This window comes from Tiliqua scincoides, chromosome 2 (assembly GCF_035046505.1).
Source record: "Tiliqua scincoides isolate rTilSci1 chromosome 2, rTilSci1.hap2, whole genome shotgun sequence".
Taxonomy (NCBI): domain Eukaryota; kingdom Metazoa; phylum Chordata; class Lepidosauria; order Squamata; family Scincidae; genus Tiliqua; species Tiliqua scincoides.
This window is the reverse complement of record NC_089822.1, coordinates 122,791,124-122,806,303: the sequence shown is the minus strand read 5'-3', so window position 1 is coordinate 122,806,303 and position 15,180 is coordinate 122,791,124. Positions and strand designations below refer to the sequence as shown.

At 47.1% G+C, this 15,180-nt stretch overlaps 1 protein-coding gene across 2 annotated transcripts in view; it reads right to left on the bottom strand.

The window, feature by feature from the left end:
• The window catches only part of PPP1R1A (protein phosphatase 1 regulatory inhibitor subunit 1A), an 83,352-nt gene extending 68,983 nt beyond the window's left edge, over positions 1–14,369 (bottom strand). For both annotated transcript variants that reach the window (XM_066617798.1, XM_066617799.1), the window contains exon 1: positions 14,176–14,369. In XM_066617798.1, coding sequence (XP_066473895.1) covers positions 14,176–14,256 — 81 coding nt within the window. In that variant the 5' untranslated portion in view covers positions 14,257–14,369. The remainder of the gene's footprint in view (positions 1–14,175) is intronic.
• Positions 14,370–15,180: the final 811 nt, after the last annotated feature.

The following is a 15,180-nucleotide window of genomic DNA, read 5'->3' as shown; positions in this document are numbered from 1 at the left end:
GACCAAACACAACCAGAGTTGTGCTTGTGAGGTGGGGGAATTGGGGTCCATTTTAGTGTGTGTGTGCTCTATTTCTTGGGCTGTGTTGGTGCTTGGAGAAATCCTAGACATTTGAGCCCATTCATTCATTCATTCATTCATTCATTCATTCATTCATTCATTCCAGTTATTCATCTAAGTTCCACCGCTAATGTATTTATTGAAATTTTTTTTTCCCGGGCCCTTGAGACTGTACCAGATATTTGATGTGGCCTTTCGACTGAAAAGTTTAGAGACCCCTGTCCTTGAGGAACAGAAACATGTCCCCCTTTTTTCTTGAAGAAGCAGCTGAATTCTGCACCCAAAATCAATTTATAGCGATTGAACAGTGCCCTGGTGTTATACACCCTACCACATGTTATAGAAGTGTAAGAAACCAGGTGGCCATCCAGCCCAACCCCCATCAGCAGTATGGGGACATGTATCAACATCTCATATCTTACATAGTGTGCCAAAAACAGAGCAGCTATTACAAACCACCCCTCTTGTATCCTGGAGTTTCAAGAACACATGCCTTCTTGTCCAGAGTCGATCCTAGGAATGCATGGAACCAGGTTGGATTTAAAAGGACATTGTCCCCCCCTCTGCCTGCTTGGTGTGAAAAGCCTTGTGCAAATTTCCCCAAAGGTGGCTTTATTTGCCCAATTCATCCTGCAGGACAAGACTCAAACCTGGGGACATATTATCATCACAGGAAAACAAGGCTATTTAGGCTGAGAAAGAAACAATGAACTTGTACCTCTAGGATCCTTCACCAATTTCATCTAAGTTTTGACAAAACTGCAATACTTGAGTCCTTTCATCAGGTTGGAGATATTTGCCATTAATTCAGTTATCTTTCTCCAGTTCAAAACAATCAATGGACCAAACCGTAGGAAACAGGTGTATTTCTGGGAGACAAAAGAAAGTCGAGAATGAACCCCTACTGGCTCAGATCAGTGGTTCTCACATTTTTAGTGCCGGGACCCACTTTTTAGAATGAGAATCCGTTAGGACCTACAACAAGTGGTCATGACCAGAAGCGACATCATCAGGCAGGAAAAAATTTTCACAATCTTAGGCTGCAATCCGACCCACATATTCCCAGGAGTAAGTCCCACTGACTATCATTGTTTAAAGCATATACAGACAGAGTAGCCTGTTAAAAGTGCAGATCTGTTACATTTCCCCAAATGCAGCCACATAGCATGGTAGTTTCAAGACAAAATATTAAAAATAAAATATTGAAATGAATGGGGACCAAACCTGAAATTGGTTTGCGACCCACCTAGTGGGTCCCGCCCCACAGTTTGAGAAACACTGGCTCAGAGGATCATTCCTCTCCCCCTGGTGTAAAAAGCCTATAAATAATCAGGCTGAAGAACCTGTTGTTCTTCCATCTTCTTCACCCCATTCCTAACTGTATTACATGAAGCCTTCATCATGCTGTGTTGCTGCATTTTGTCCCCTGCCCCCCTGACCTCTTTCATCTGTTACAATCACTTTCTCTCACTTCTATTTCTTTGCAGTTCAGTAAGCTACTACCCAAACCATGCCGTTTGGGTATGGACTCTGACACTCTAGCAAGCACCATTCATCCCACTGCTGTAAGCACCTCTCAGTGAAACACTTCTCAGTGGGGATCTTCACTGAGATCCCCAGAGTTTACCAGGTTTGTAAATACAACATCTTAGTTCATAGGCACGATCGACAGCTGGCAGACGGCAGGGACTTGGCCACCTGACTTAGAGTCTCTTGCCCTCCAGGGTTAGCCCAAGACCTCCTGACACCTAAAACAGCATGCCAGATGCTGCTGTCTTTCCTGGCAATGTTCCAGCCTCTTCCTTTTCAAGTCCAGGCAGTGGGAAGGGCAGAGGGAAATGGAGCATATGAAGAAGTGTGGAGAAGATCTAGCCCACAACACTTCTCTTCACCACAGTTGCTCTGTTGCTTCATCCCCGTCTTCTTTTTCCCATCGAGGGAATGGGAAGAAAAGCAGTGGAAACGTGTGGGCAAATAGAGGTGAGTGCTCTCCCAGCAATCTCCTGTCCAAAGTGACTGCCTCAAGGGGTCTCATAGGGGGACCAGCGCTACCCCCGCACACCCCAGCTCTCCTAGAAACGGACCCAGCAGAATAAAGAGAGGTAAGAACATAAGAACAGCCCTGCTGGATCAGGCCAAAGGCCCATCTACTCCAGCTTCCTGTATCTCACAGTGGCCCACCAGATGCCTCAGGGAACACACAAGACAACAAGAGACCCGCTTCTGGGTGCCATCCTGAGGTAACCCACTTCTAAAATCAGGAGGTAGCACATATCCATCCTGGCTTGTAACCTGCGATGGACTTTTCCTCCATAAATTTTGTCCAATCCCCTTTTAAAGGCATCCAGGTCAGATGCCATCAACACATGCTGTGGCAAGGAGTTCCACAGACCAATCACACACTGAGTAAAAAATATTTTCTTTTGTCTGTCCTAACTATCCCAACACTCAATTTTAGCGGATGTCCCCTTGTTCTGGTGTTATGTGAGAGGGAGAAGAGTAACATTGAACTTTGGCTCCTTCTTCCCATGTTCTTGTATGTAGGCCACAGATTCAGTTGCACTTTCTTCCCACTTTCCCAGCTGCCATATCTCTGCCCTGGGCTAACCTTTCTGGTTCCCCTATTCCCCCTCCTATCTCCTGAACACACCTCCCTATATAAGAAACACAATGATCCATCTTCCTATATTTCCAGGTTTGGTTACTCTGGAGTCATCTCCTTCTTATTGCTAAGCTCAGGAATTTTGTCCTTCACTTTCACGCTCCTCCTCTAAGAAAACAAGCACCTGCTAGTCAGAAAAATAGCACTTTTCCCCCATGATAAAGTGTCAATTTTATCTCTCCTGCCAATTACAAACAGTTTCATGTTGGCATCAAAGCCTTACATTTGCCTGCCTCTCTGGTGTCCATTTCCACCTCCTAATATTGCAATAACCACTAAATAGATTGTGACTCCAGAGCCATAATCTCCCTTTGGAGTGCACCACAAGCCAAGGATCCTTAGAACATACATGGTTGGCATCTATGTGGGTGCACTTTCATGCGTCACTGAGCACATGCATTCACAAGGCACACTGCAATATGATGCTTGCAGAGCAGAGAACTCCAAGTCTCACACAAATGAACTAACAGCCCAATCCTATCCTACGCCAGCCCAGGGTGTGCAATGGCACTGATACAGCCTCTGTTGCATGCTATGGACCAGTTAGGAACCAGGCAGTGATGGACAGGTAAGTAAAAAACTTTTTTGCTTGCTAGTCCGCTGCTGTTTGGCCCCACTTGGATCTCTGCCAGCTCTCTGGCTGGCATAATCAGAGTGGGTTCAAGGGTGTGTTCCGAGTCTGGGCTAGGGCATAGGCAGTGGTTCCCAACATATTGGGGTCCTGGCTCAGCTGGGCACTGTCATCTTGGATCTCGCAAGACCCAACATGGCGGTGCCCAAATCTCATGAGATCCAAGATGGTGACGCCCAGGTAGGGGGGGGTCACTGGGGACATCCCATGATGCCTGTAAGTGGGCCCTAAGGCACTGCAACACAGGTTGGGAACCCCTGGCATAGGATATCTGTGCCACGTCTGCTGCTGCTATCCATCCCAAGCCCACCCACAATATGCCCCTGGCCTGCCCTGATCGCCTCCTGATCATTCCTCAGAAGGACCTCTCCACCAACATACCTGCTCTGACAGGAGCTTGGCACCCTGTTGACTCATGTGGGGGGGGGGGAACACCAGCCCTGGCTCATGAGCCGTTGTGAGGGCTGCCATGCCAGTGGCCTGGATCTTGTGCTGACGGAGTACACATTCCAACACTGCAAGACCCAAACAGGATTGGGCCATTGCAGGGACAAGGCAACTCTCTCTAAGTCTAAAGGATCACAGGACAGTTCTTTAATTGCTTTGAAAGATCTATACACCACCTTCTCCCAATGAGGCCACTGGCCTACAAACAATAATGGCAAGAACTCACCTGTAGCAGCCTCAGGTAAAATGGTGATGAGGGAAATTCCTTCTAGAAAAATGATCAGTAATAGCCTGCCTGTGTTACCTGTTTATCACTGTACATACCTGTCTGAGTTCCTCTCATAGCACTGTTGCAAGGATAAAATGGGGCGGGGGAGGATATCAATGCACATTGCCCTGAAATTCTTGGAGAAAGGACATGATAAAAGGAAAATAAACATAATTATATTCAGACTACCAGTGTTATTTAGACTTAGCCAGTGTTTTTGAACTGTATGAGCTGTCAAGCCATCTACTGCGTAATGCATATGAACTTCAGCAGCTTACATAACCTCCAACTCTTCACAAACTGCAGCTCAGAAACTATATAATCTTATCAGTTCATACCCTAGACTGACAGTGTGAATGGTTGCCTCCCACCATGAGTGGAAAGACAAATTAAGAATGTGCAATGAGTTTCACAGCTCAGATTTTGAAGGGGAAGTGTTAACTGTGGGCTGGAAGAGACAAGGATAAAGCGTCCGTATTTGGGGAACAGATTAGGGAATGCAAGGTTTGGACCAGAGACCATGATTCCCTAAAACAGTGTTTCTCAAACTGTGGGTCAGGGCCCACTAGGTGGGTCATGAGCCAATTTCAGGTGAGTCCCCATTCATTTCAATATTTTATTTATAATAGACTTGATGCTTCCATGGTATGCGACTGCATCTGGGGAAATGTTGCAGCTCTGTACTTTTAACAGGATACTATGTATATGCTTTTACCAATGACAGTCAATGGGACTTTCTCTTAGGTAAGTGTGGGTAGGACTGCAGCCTAGGATCATTAAAAATTGTCCTGCTTGATGATGTCACTTCCAGTCATGACATCACTTCCAGTGGGTCCTAGATTCTCATTCTAAAAAGTGGGTCCTGGTGCTAAACGTTTGAGAACCACTGCCCTAAAAAATCTGAGGACCCAGTTGAATTCTATAGTGCTGGGATCAGGTGCCTACCCAGACACAGGCTGGATGCAGGTTTCAAATAGGAGGTAAAAGGAACCATCAAGGGACTTTCCCCCCCCCCCCCCAAGAGTTTAAACTTTAAAGTCATAGATTTGGACACATTTGAAATGTGTGTGAAATCTCATTACAAGACTAGCTTGGGCAGAATTCTGATGCTATTAGAAAAAGGATAGATCTATATGCTCTGTGAAAGTGACATTTCCCAGGCTATGGCAGTTAACCTTGCTTGTTGATAAGCTATGACAGTTACACTTGCTAGAAACGAGATTAAATTTGTGGAATGGAAACATGCCATCCAATGGCTTCTTCTACCACAGCCATTTTCAACCAGTGTGCCGTGGCACACTAGTGTGCCGCGAATGGTCCCCAGGTGTGTTGCGGGAATTTGGGAAAGAGTCATTTATCAATAGGACCATTGGGGGATGTGAGGCCCCATTGATAGCACAGTGTGCCTTGTCAATTGTCAAAAAGCTGATGGTGTGCCTTGACAATTTTAGTGCCTTGCCAGTGTGCAGCGAGATGAAAAAGGTTGAAAATCATTGTTCTACCATGTTCCAAAGCATGGAGAAATGGTTTGGAGAAATGGTTCTCCATATAAAACAAAAGAAAAACTAGTGGGATTCGCAGTGCCGGTGACATCACAATGCAGCTGATGTGGGCTGGTGCAGACCACACCAAGTGTCACCCTCAGAAGGGAGTGAGCCCCTGTTCAGCTATCTTTGGCCCTCTCCAGACTTAGTTGCCTCGCACTCCAGACAATGATCATGTTTTTGCCACACGCCAACGAGAACATGAAGCAAGTGGTCTGCAGAGGGCTGAGGATTGCTGAACGGAGGTGGCCAGGAGGCGGAAATTAAAAGCAATGCAGTAGACCAGAAGGTCGGGGGAGACATAATTCCATCACTACATCACCCCCAAACTTCTGGAACACCATGTATAAGCAGGTAAGTGCTACACCAAGTGATGTGCACCCTTGGGAAACCTCTGTGGAGTGCCTCCCTAGCCCCTAACAGGAGTGGTCTGATTAAGGGTTCCAGCCAATCTGGAATCCTGAATTGGAGTACTATTTGGGGAGGGAGAGAAGTGATGCAGGACAGTGAAGGGGAAAAAGGACAACTCTTTTCTTCCTCATACCCTTGAGGATATGCACTATTACAGCATTAAAAGGTCAGGACTGGGGTTGGCTGCCAGCCCAGAATTTGAACATTTTATTGCTATATAACTGGGGAAGGGGTCTGTAGAGAAGGAAAGGGGAAAAAGGTGTCCTTTTCCTTTCCTCCTGTCTGAAACTGTCACCGGTTGCATTTTTTTAATGTTATTTTGTATTAACCCATGAGCAACAGACAGTATCTCAAAAGCCTATAATTCATGCCAGACATCCTAGCTTCAGTCAGCTCTTCCTGCTGACAGTAACAGTGCATTCTGGACTATTTTCCTGAAGTCTTGATATACAGTGAACCCTTGATTTAATGAACCTTCATTTCAGAAACAATGGAAGTTTTCTGCTTCATTAAAAACTAGTCATATGCACGTGCAGAATGTATATCTCCACTGCCCTAAATGCATTTGGATTTAATGGACTTTTGGTATTAATGGATGGAAACCTCTTGCCCCCATTAGTCCATTTTTGCCCTGCCCACAGGTGCACACATTTGGTCCCTATTGCGAATATGCAACGTTGGGCAGAAATGGCTTAAATTGAGGGTTTGTTGTATATCAGTGGACCATAATATGAATTATGGACACTGTTTTTCCAAACTCAGGTCAAGCTCTGTTTACTACCAAGAGGCCTGCTCATGCAGGTCGTGTCCTCTCGGAGGTTGTAATTCCTATCTCATTATATTGTGAAAGCTTCAATCTCTTGGTGGTGTCTGTTTGACTTCTATTTGTATTGTGGCTGTACTTAGTATCAATGCTTGTTGAAATCTTATTCATTACATGAAAGAGAGGGAACCCCCCTCCCTGCCCATCGAAACCTAATTAAGCTTTAGAAAGAGGATTAACCATAGAGCTCTGTGTAGGCAGCACCCCATATTCCAACAAACAGTAGGGCAGGTTGAACGTTCAGGTGTGCACTTTGACCTGACGCTACAACTCCCTTGTGGGTTGCAGTGGCAAGACCGAGTTGCCCCACACTGCATGGAACTGAGCAGGCCAATGCTATAATTGATTCCATTCTATGCTCGCTAAAAGCAAGCAGGAATCAGATCATTGGCTTCCCTCCCTGCACTCTGTCCTTGCATAGGATTTAAAGGGGATGCATTCATTTGAACTAAATCCTAGAAGGATGAAGTGTGGTGAGGAGCTGTTGGTTTTTTTGGAAGGGAGGTGTGTGCAAAGACAGCAGTGGAAAGTCAGGGTAGCTTTGGGCAGCAGTGGACGAAGTTGAACCATATCCGCTTCACTGTACCCTGCCCCAAAAGGCAGCAGTAAAAACAAAACTTGCTTCCTACCAGACAAGGTGAACTCATTCTACCTTTGTTTTTTGTCTATATGCCTGCAACATTCTATAAAGTTCTAAAGCAGCAATTTTCAACCCTTTTCATCTCATAACACACTAACAATGTGCTAAAATTGCCAACCATCAGTTTTTTGACAAGGCACACCACACTGCTGCCTGCATTGGCTCACAACCCCCCAGTGGCCCTATTAATATATTACCCTCTCCAAACTCCCTTGGCACTCCTCTGGACCATTTGGGTCACACCAATGGGGCAGCAACAGTTACCCAGCACATGCCCAATCTCGTCTGATCTCAGAAGCGAAGCAGGGTCAGGCCTGGTTAGTACTTGGATGGGAGACCGCTTGGGAATACCAGGTGCTGTAGGCTTATACCATAGTCTTTCGAGACTGAAGGTTGCCAACCAACCAATGTGCCACAGCACACTTGTTGAAAATTGCTGTTCTAGAATCCCACAGGGTTATTTCCGCCCCCCCCCCCCGTGCCTATTCTTTTAAATTACAAACGTATACATTTCCACAGCCTAGCAAGTCTTCCATGTACATCAGAACCACTACCTCATGATTCAGAGGCCCAATTTCATATCCACAGAGGCACTGAAGCACCTAAGTTTCCTACCAGTATAAAGATAATGTATTGGCAACCTTCAGTCTCGAAAGACTATGGTATCGCGCTCTGAATGGTGGTTCTGGCACAGCGTCTAGTGTGGCTGAAAAGGCCAATCCCGGAGTGACAATCCCTTCCACACCAGGAGCAAGTACAGTCTGTCCCTGGTCTGTCTCCCTGGCTATGGGCCTTTCTTCTTTGCTTCTTTGCCTCAGACTGCTGGCAAAGTGTCTCTTCAAACTGGGAAAGGCCATGCTGCACAGCCTGCCTCCAAGCGGGCCGCTCAGAGGCCAGGGTTTCCCACTTGTTGAGGTCCATCCCCAAGGCCTTCAGATCCCTCTTGCAGATGTCCTTGTATCGCAGCTGTGGTCTACCTGTAGGGCGCTTTCCTTGCACAAGTTCTCCATAGAGGAGATCCTTTGGGATCCGGCCATCATCCATTCTCACGACATGCCCGAGCCAACGCAGGTGTCTCTGTTTCAGCAGTGCATACATGCTAGGGATTCCAGCACGTTCCAGGACTGTGTTGTTAGGAACTTTGTCCTGCCAGGTGATGCCGAGAACGCGCCGGAGGCAGCACATGTGGAAAGCGTTCAGTTTCCTCTCCTGTTGTGAGCGGAGAGTCCATGACTCGCTGCAGTACAGAAGTGTACTCAGGACGCAAGCTCTGTAGACCTGGATCTTGGTATGTTCTGTCAGCTTCTTGTTGGACCAGACTCTCTTTGTGAGTCTGGAAAACGTGGTAGCTGCTTTACCAATGCGTTTGTTTAGCTCAGTATCAAGAGAAAGAGTGTCGGAGATCATTGAGCCAAGGTACACAAAGTCATGGACAACCTCCAGTTCATGCGCAGATATTGTAATGCAGGGAGGTGAGTCCACATCCTGAACCATGACCTGTGTTTTCTTAAGGCTGACTGTCAGTCCAAAAACTTGGCAAAATCTTGGCATAAAGATAATGGTGGAACTACAAACAAGACAAAGTTGTTGAAGAAGTCAAAATACTGTGGGATTGCCATATCTAAACAGATGAACTCTGTGCCGCTGTAATAGTGGTATAAAAGCATAATTCATTTTTTGATGAATGTGGTTTTAATTGATGATCCATTGGGTTCTGATTTGTTTTAGGTTTTAATTTTTTAATATTTTTTTTACCATATTGTGTGTTCCTTTTATGTTGTAAGCCACCTTGGATGTCCCATTGGGTGGTAGAAAGGTTGGGTAAAAATTCATTAAATATTTAATCATGTTTTTGATCTGCTGCCCCTTTTCTGGACCAAATAGCTTGCCCACCCTCGTGGTTTTATCTTTTTATTAATGTTTTTACTTATTGTTTGGATACATAGTACATTTTGCTGTGGAACTTTGTAAGCTGCCTTGGGCATTTGCTTCAGCATGGGAAAAGCAGGATATAAGTTTTCATATACATAAATATCTGGTGCACAGTATACCAGATTTAACAGAAGTATGAAAGAAAATGATCTGGATCATAGATATGGCAACACCTGGGAATTCACAAATTGAAGATTTGAATTCACAAATGAATTAAAGAGCATGAAAGAGTAATCAAATACAGTATAAAGACTTTTCAGATTGAACAACTTTGCAAGGAGAAGATTGTGCCAATAGTAGTGGGTTCTTTAGGAGAGATACCCCCAAACTTGGAAAAATCCCTGCACATGTTAGATGTAGGTGAAAGAACCACAAACCAGCTAGAAAAAGCAACTTTACTCAGAACTACACATATATTATGCAAATACTTTTAAGTATCTTAGGTCCTTGGGAAGGAATTGATATTTAGAAAATATCAGCCATGATCATCATAATAAATAGGTACTGTTTACGATGGACATTTTTTTAAAAACTCAATTCTGGGGGGGGGGGATAAAACGATACAGCTAACATTATGCTATGTGGCCATCAGTTCATTAACTAACTAATGAACAACAGACACAAAAGAGATTTGATGCCAGTTGTAGGATCTGGATGCCTTCTGTACAGGGTGATACTTCTGCTCTTCTCTACAGTCCCCTGCAGTCACCTTGAGAATTCTGTCCTTTCCTTATGCACCATCATTTGCTAAAACATCTGGGCAAGTCTCTTTTTGTATCTACCTGATCATGCTTTCAGGTGTCCCTGTCTCAGGTGTGCTTTAACATACTGTATAGCAATCCTAGAAGTCTATTTTTATTTTGCTTCCTGGGCCTTCCAGCTTACTCTGTTTCGTCTGAGTTTAGCAGATGCAGCAGTTTTAAATGAAAAAGATGAGTCCGTGGCTCACCCTTGGGAGAGTGTGAACCATGCATAAAATATACCTATTCTGTACACTGGCCTGTTTGACCATACTAGTGGATTCAAAACTGAACTAGCTGCAAAAAACCCCCCCCCCCAAGGGCTTGGTTTAATTTACCTGCAATGTAGGCCAGTTCACAGATGCATCCTTTGCTGATTACAAAATTGCACACAGGTTTATCACAATACTTCCCAATGGAGGCAGTTCACACATTCAAGCTGTGACTCATCAAGCACTGACTCATAAGGTACGAGATAAAGCAAGCGAGGCACATAGTTGCATGAGCCAGCCCTACTTCTGCATCCTTCCCCCAAGTGCTCCCAGCATATTCTCAAAGTTAGACAGTACAAAGTAGGAAAATCACCACTCGCAGCCATCAAGAGGAACGTGTGGGGCCGAAGTCTCCTCCCAACGAGACACAAAATTGAGCAATTTCAGGTTTGGGTGAAGAAGGACTAGGACCAGACGTTGTGCCAAGTTAAGAATAGGACCCTTCAGAACTCCAAACATGAGGCTTTCCACCAGGGATGTGTGGTGGTTGGGGAGGCAAGTGAGGTACAGACTCCCCATTGGAATCCTTTAAAAGCCCCGCCGCTGTGGGAGGTGTGCAAGCACTCATGACCCGTGTGCAGTGCACGTAGATTGTGTGTGCTTGCACACCTCCCACAGTAGTGGTGCTTTTCGAAGGACTCCAGTGGCGATGCTCTGCCTCACCTGCCTCCCCAACCACTGCACGTCCCTGCTTCCCACAGATGCAAGGAGCATGAAAAGATGTCACCAAGCTCAGTGGGCAGCAGCAAAATCATATGAACTGTCTCTATCAAGTCACACCAGCCAGGTCCACAAAGTCCAGCACTGTCTCTGCTAACCGGCAGTAGTTCTCCAAAGTCTTTGACAGAGACTGTCTATCATTTCTGCTACCCAAAGTTCTTTAACTGCAGATGCCAGGTGCTGAAGCTGGTGTTCAGCATGCAAAACATAGGATCTATCACTGAGCTATGGCCCTTCTCCATCAGTCTTGGACCCATGAAACAAATTCTGATCAGTCAGGTCCATCAAGTCTAGTGCAGTCTCCTCTGAGCATAGCTCTCCAGATGTCTTTTCCAGTCTACTTCCAAGATCCTTGCACTGAAGGTGCCAGGAATTAAACATGGGAGGACTTTTCTGCACAGGTAACATGCCATATCACTGAGCTGCAGGCCTTTCCTCTGGGAGTCATGATTGCTCCAGAGAGAATCCATTGACACCAGTGGCAGACAGACCAGCCTGTAGCTCTAGAGACTTTGAAGACAAGCATTCAAGAGATTGTGTCTGTCTTGATGCCCAGGATGATGATAAGTCACATGTGTGCTCGCTTCTCTTCAGAACTCTACTTTGTGACACCTCTGGAAGTGAAGAGGCAGCACAGAACTAGACCTCACCAGTAGTTGAAAATGACTTGGCATTGCAAGGAAGCTGCTGGAAAGCTGTGGGGCAGTGCTGACTTAACAGGTTCTATTTTGTACATAGCAAAATATTAACTCTCTCTCTCTCTCTCTCTCTCTCAGGGGCCAGCTTCAAGCTATTTTGTTGCCCTGGGCAACACTTTTTCTTGCAAGGAGTGATAGGGCAGGCAATTATGTTGTCTCCCCAAGAACCTTCCCTATAGTGACCATTTCCCCTCCCCCCATCTTCCATATGAATGAATGGAGCAAAAGGAAAGAAATGTTTCTCATGCATGGAATTAAATTCCAGATATTCACTAAAAGAGGCTGCAAGGGAGGGAGAAACAGTTGGATAGATGACCCTGCAAATAGTAGGTGGAGGAGGGGATCTGAATTGGGACCACAGCAGGAATAAGGGGGAAAAGTCTCTTTTCCCTATATTATGGCCTGACCCAGATAATTCCCCTCCCCCACAGCTGCTATTTCAGAAATAAAAATCAAACATAACAGAACTAAGAACATGCTTAATGGGACTTACTTGAATCCTATGTTGTCCCAAGGGGTGGGGAGGGGAATCCCTTAGATGATTTCCCCCATTATCCTAGAAGCCTTGGCATACTGCTACCCCAGAAAGCCATGTGTACTGTACCAATTGCGCCAGACTTGCTTACTCCCCACAGTACCTACAGTAAATACATTACTCTGCACGAAATTGTTATACCCCTATAAGTCACAGATCTCAGTCTGCACTGCCTAGCCACCCAAGCACATCACAATGCAACTTGTCTGTTAGACAAGGTTTAGGCAACAGGATGCCAGATACAGTACACAAGGGTGGAACATGGCCACTGCCCCCAAAAGGCTTTCAAGCTAAGGCAGGGTTGCCAACTGACCAGAACAAATCATGGCTTGTTATTGTGCCTTTAACAGCAGCTCCATCTGCAGAGATCAGCAGGTGAAGCTTTCCATGGCATAGTGATGAACGTCCTCACTTGCTAATGCCTGCAGATCTTGCTGCTATCAAAGAGAAGGAGTTGCCAATCGTAAAAACAGATGGGACAGAGGACAGAGATTCCCAACATCTTTCCATCCCAGTTGTGCTGGTGAATTTCAGCAGGTGCAGCAACTATTAAAAAGCACAGGCACAGTGTCCTCTTTTGCACCCAGTCCCTCTGTTTACAGCCTCTCTGAATAGTTCTCATTGCACAATGGCTCAAAGCAAACCACTACAGCTTTCACACCTCTTTTGCAAGGGCTTATGACTGATTCCAGTAATATGCCCCATTTTCAGCATTTTCAGAATAAAGTGGCTTGACATGGCAATCAACTGACCTCCTTCCATCCTCCCACAGTCCATTTATAGGAGAGGCGCCTATAAAAATAACTCAGCCTGCACAACACAAGATGTCTCAATTCAACTCCCCCCCCCCCTTCGGGCAAAACACCTTCCTAAACACAACCACCCTCCCCCAGCAGCTCAGTCACCCACAGTGCCCCAACTTTCGACAGCCCCACAGCCTTTCAATCTGTTTCACAATGCAGACCCTAAACAATAAGTAACCCCCAAAAGGATCTTGCTTTACAACACAGAGCTCCTACACAGTTTCATTCACTAGTAGTGGAACCTGGTAAATATGCCCCAAATTACCAGCTCTCTGGTAATTACCAGCTCACTTAAGAAATGTTACACATTTCTTAAGTGACCTACATCCAACTGACAACTGATCCCACTTGCATACATGCCGAACACCAAGGTTATACCATGTGCCCACCCACAACTCAACCTCTAGTCCCCCTGAGCAGCCCCACAGTGCCTTCAAACTGCACCCAGTCTCCAGTCCATGCCCCATGGTAAGTCAAGACGAGATGTCACCCTTCCCTATGGACCCTTACCACCCTTCCCTCAGTGGCAAGGCAGGAGCAGAATGGATGGCCAGTCTGTTTTTTTAATACTAAAATCCATTCTTGGGACATTTTCAGTGGACATCGCCTCCCAGCCCAGGTTAATTTGGGGGGGGGGGGATCTTGATATAAGAGGTCCCAATTTTAGGGTGCTGGGTGACTATGCTGGAGAGGGAGAAAGTTAAACCCCTCTGGCTTCCCCCATCTATATGGGGTGTGCCAGGAGGGCAGCTTCCTAAGTGGGTCAGCATAATTTTCCGACCCAGAGGTGCGGGGGGTGTGTGTGGTGGTGGTCCAAGCCCACCTGAGATCACCTGCTCTGAATGGAGGAGGAGGTAACCTACAACCCTAGCTAGCAGTGCGTTGGTTCTTCCGTGGGGGGGGGGAAGCCCTCTGCACATGCCCAGAGGCACTCTTGAGCACACTCCCCCGGCTGCACGTCCCCCGAAGCTGCTGCTTGGATCACTTACCTGCTCCGCCGCCTCCGGGTCCAGATGCGGCTCTAGCAGCGGGACGGTGAACTGGATCTTGCGTGGACTGTTGGGCTCCATGCCGGCTCAGGGGCGCTCAGAGGCAGGCAGGAACCCGCGACGCCCCCCTCCCCAGGCAAGGCGCGCTGGAGACCTCGGCTCGCCTTCTCCTCCTCCTGCTTGCGCTCAGCTTGCTCCGGCCACTCTGCGGGCGCCCCGCCGCTCTCCTTCCCACCCAGCGCCCCCCTCCCAGTCCTGCGAGTGGCGCTGCCGCCATTGGCTGGCCGCGCCGCCCGCTCTCCCTCCCACTCCCGCCGACACACAAGCACAGCTGCGCCGCCGCGGAGGAGGAAGGCGAGGAGAGCCCCCCCCAGGCGCGCGCAGCAGCAGCAGCACCCCGGGAGATGCCCAACAAAGGGCAGCCAACGCAGCACCAGGTGTGTGGCACCTGCCCGGCTGAGGTGAGGTCTACTCAGAAGTAAGTCCCATTAGACTCAATGGGGCTCACCCCCGGGAAAGTGTGGCTAGGATTGCAGAGCCCAGTCCTATGCATGTCTACTCGGAAGTCAGTCCCATTATAATCAATGGGGCTTACCCCCAGGAAAGTGTGGGCAGGATTGTAGCCAAAGGCAGACATTGTGCGCCAGAGTTCTAAGTTCCTTTTATAAATTGATCCCCTCCCTCCAGTGAACTGCTCGGATCTACCCCCTGATGCAAGGAGGCCAGGACCCCTGCCCCACCTAGGCTTTAGCCCCCTGGCCTGCCCCAAAGGTGACAGGCTCCAATGCAGTTCAGCAAAAGCTGCCCTTTGCTCCGCCCACTGACCCACTCACCCCCCCTATTGTTAAGTTGGCAAGCCTAGCTGGGAAAAGTGTGTATGGGATCTGGGGGGCACCCAAAAAGAAGAACAGACAGACCTCACCTGGGAGAACTACACACAGCACCTGGAACACACACAGACTTACATCACACCTGCAACAGGGCAGGGGTCTTCAATCTTTTTTG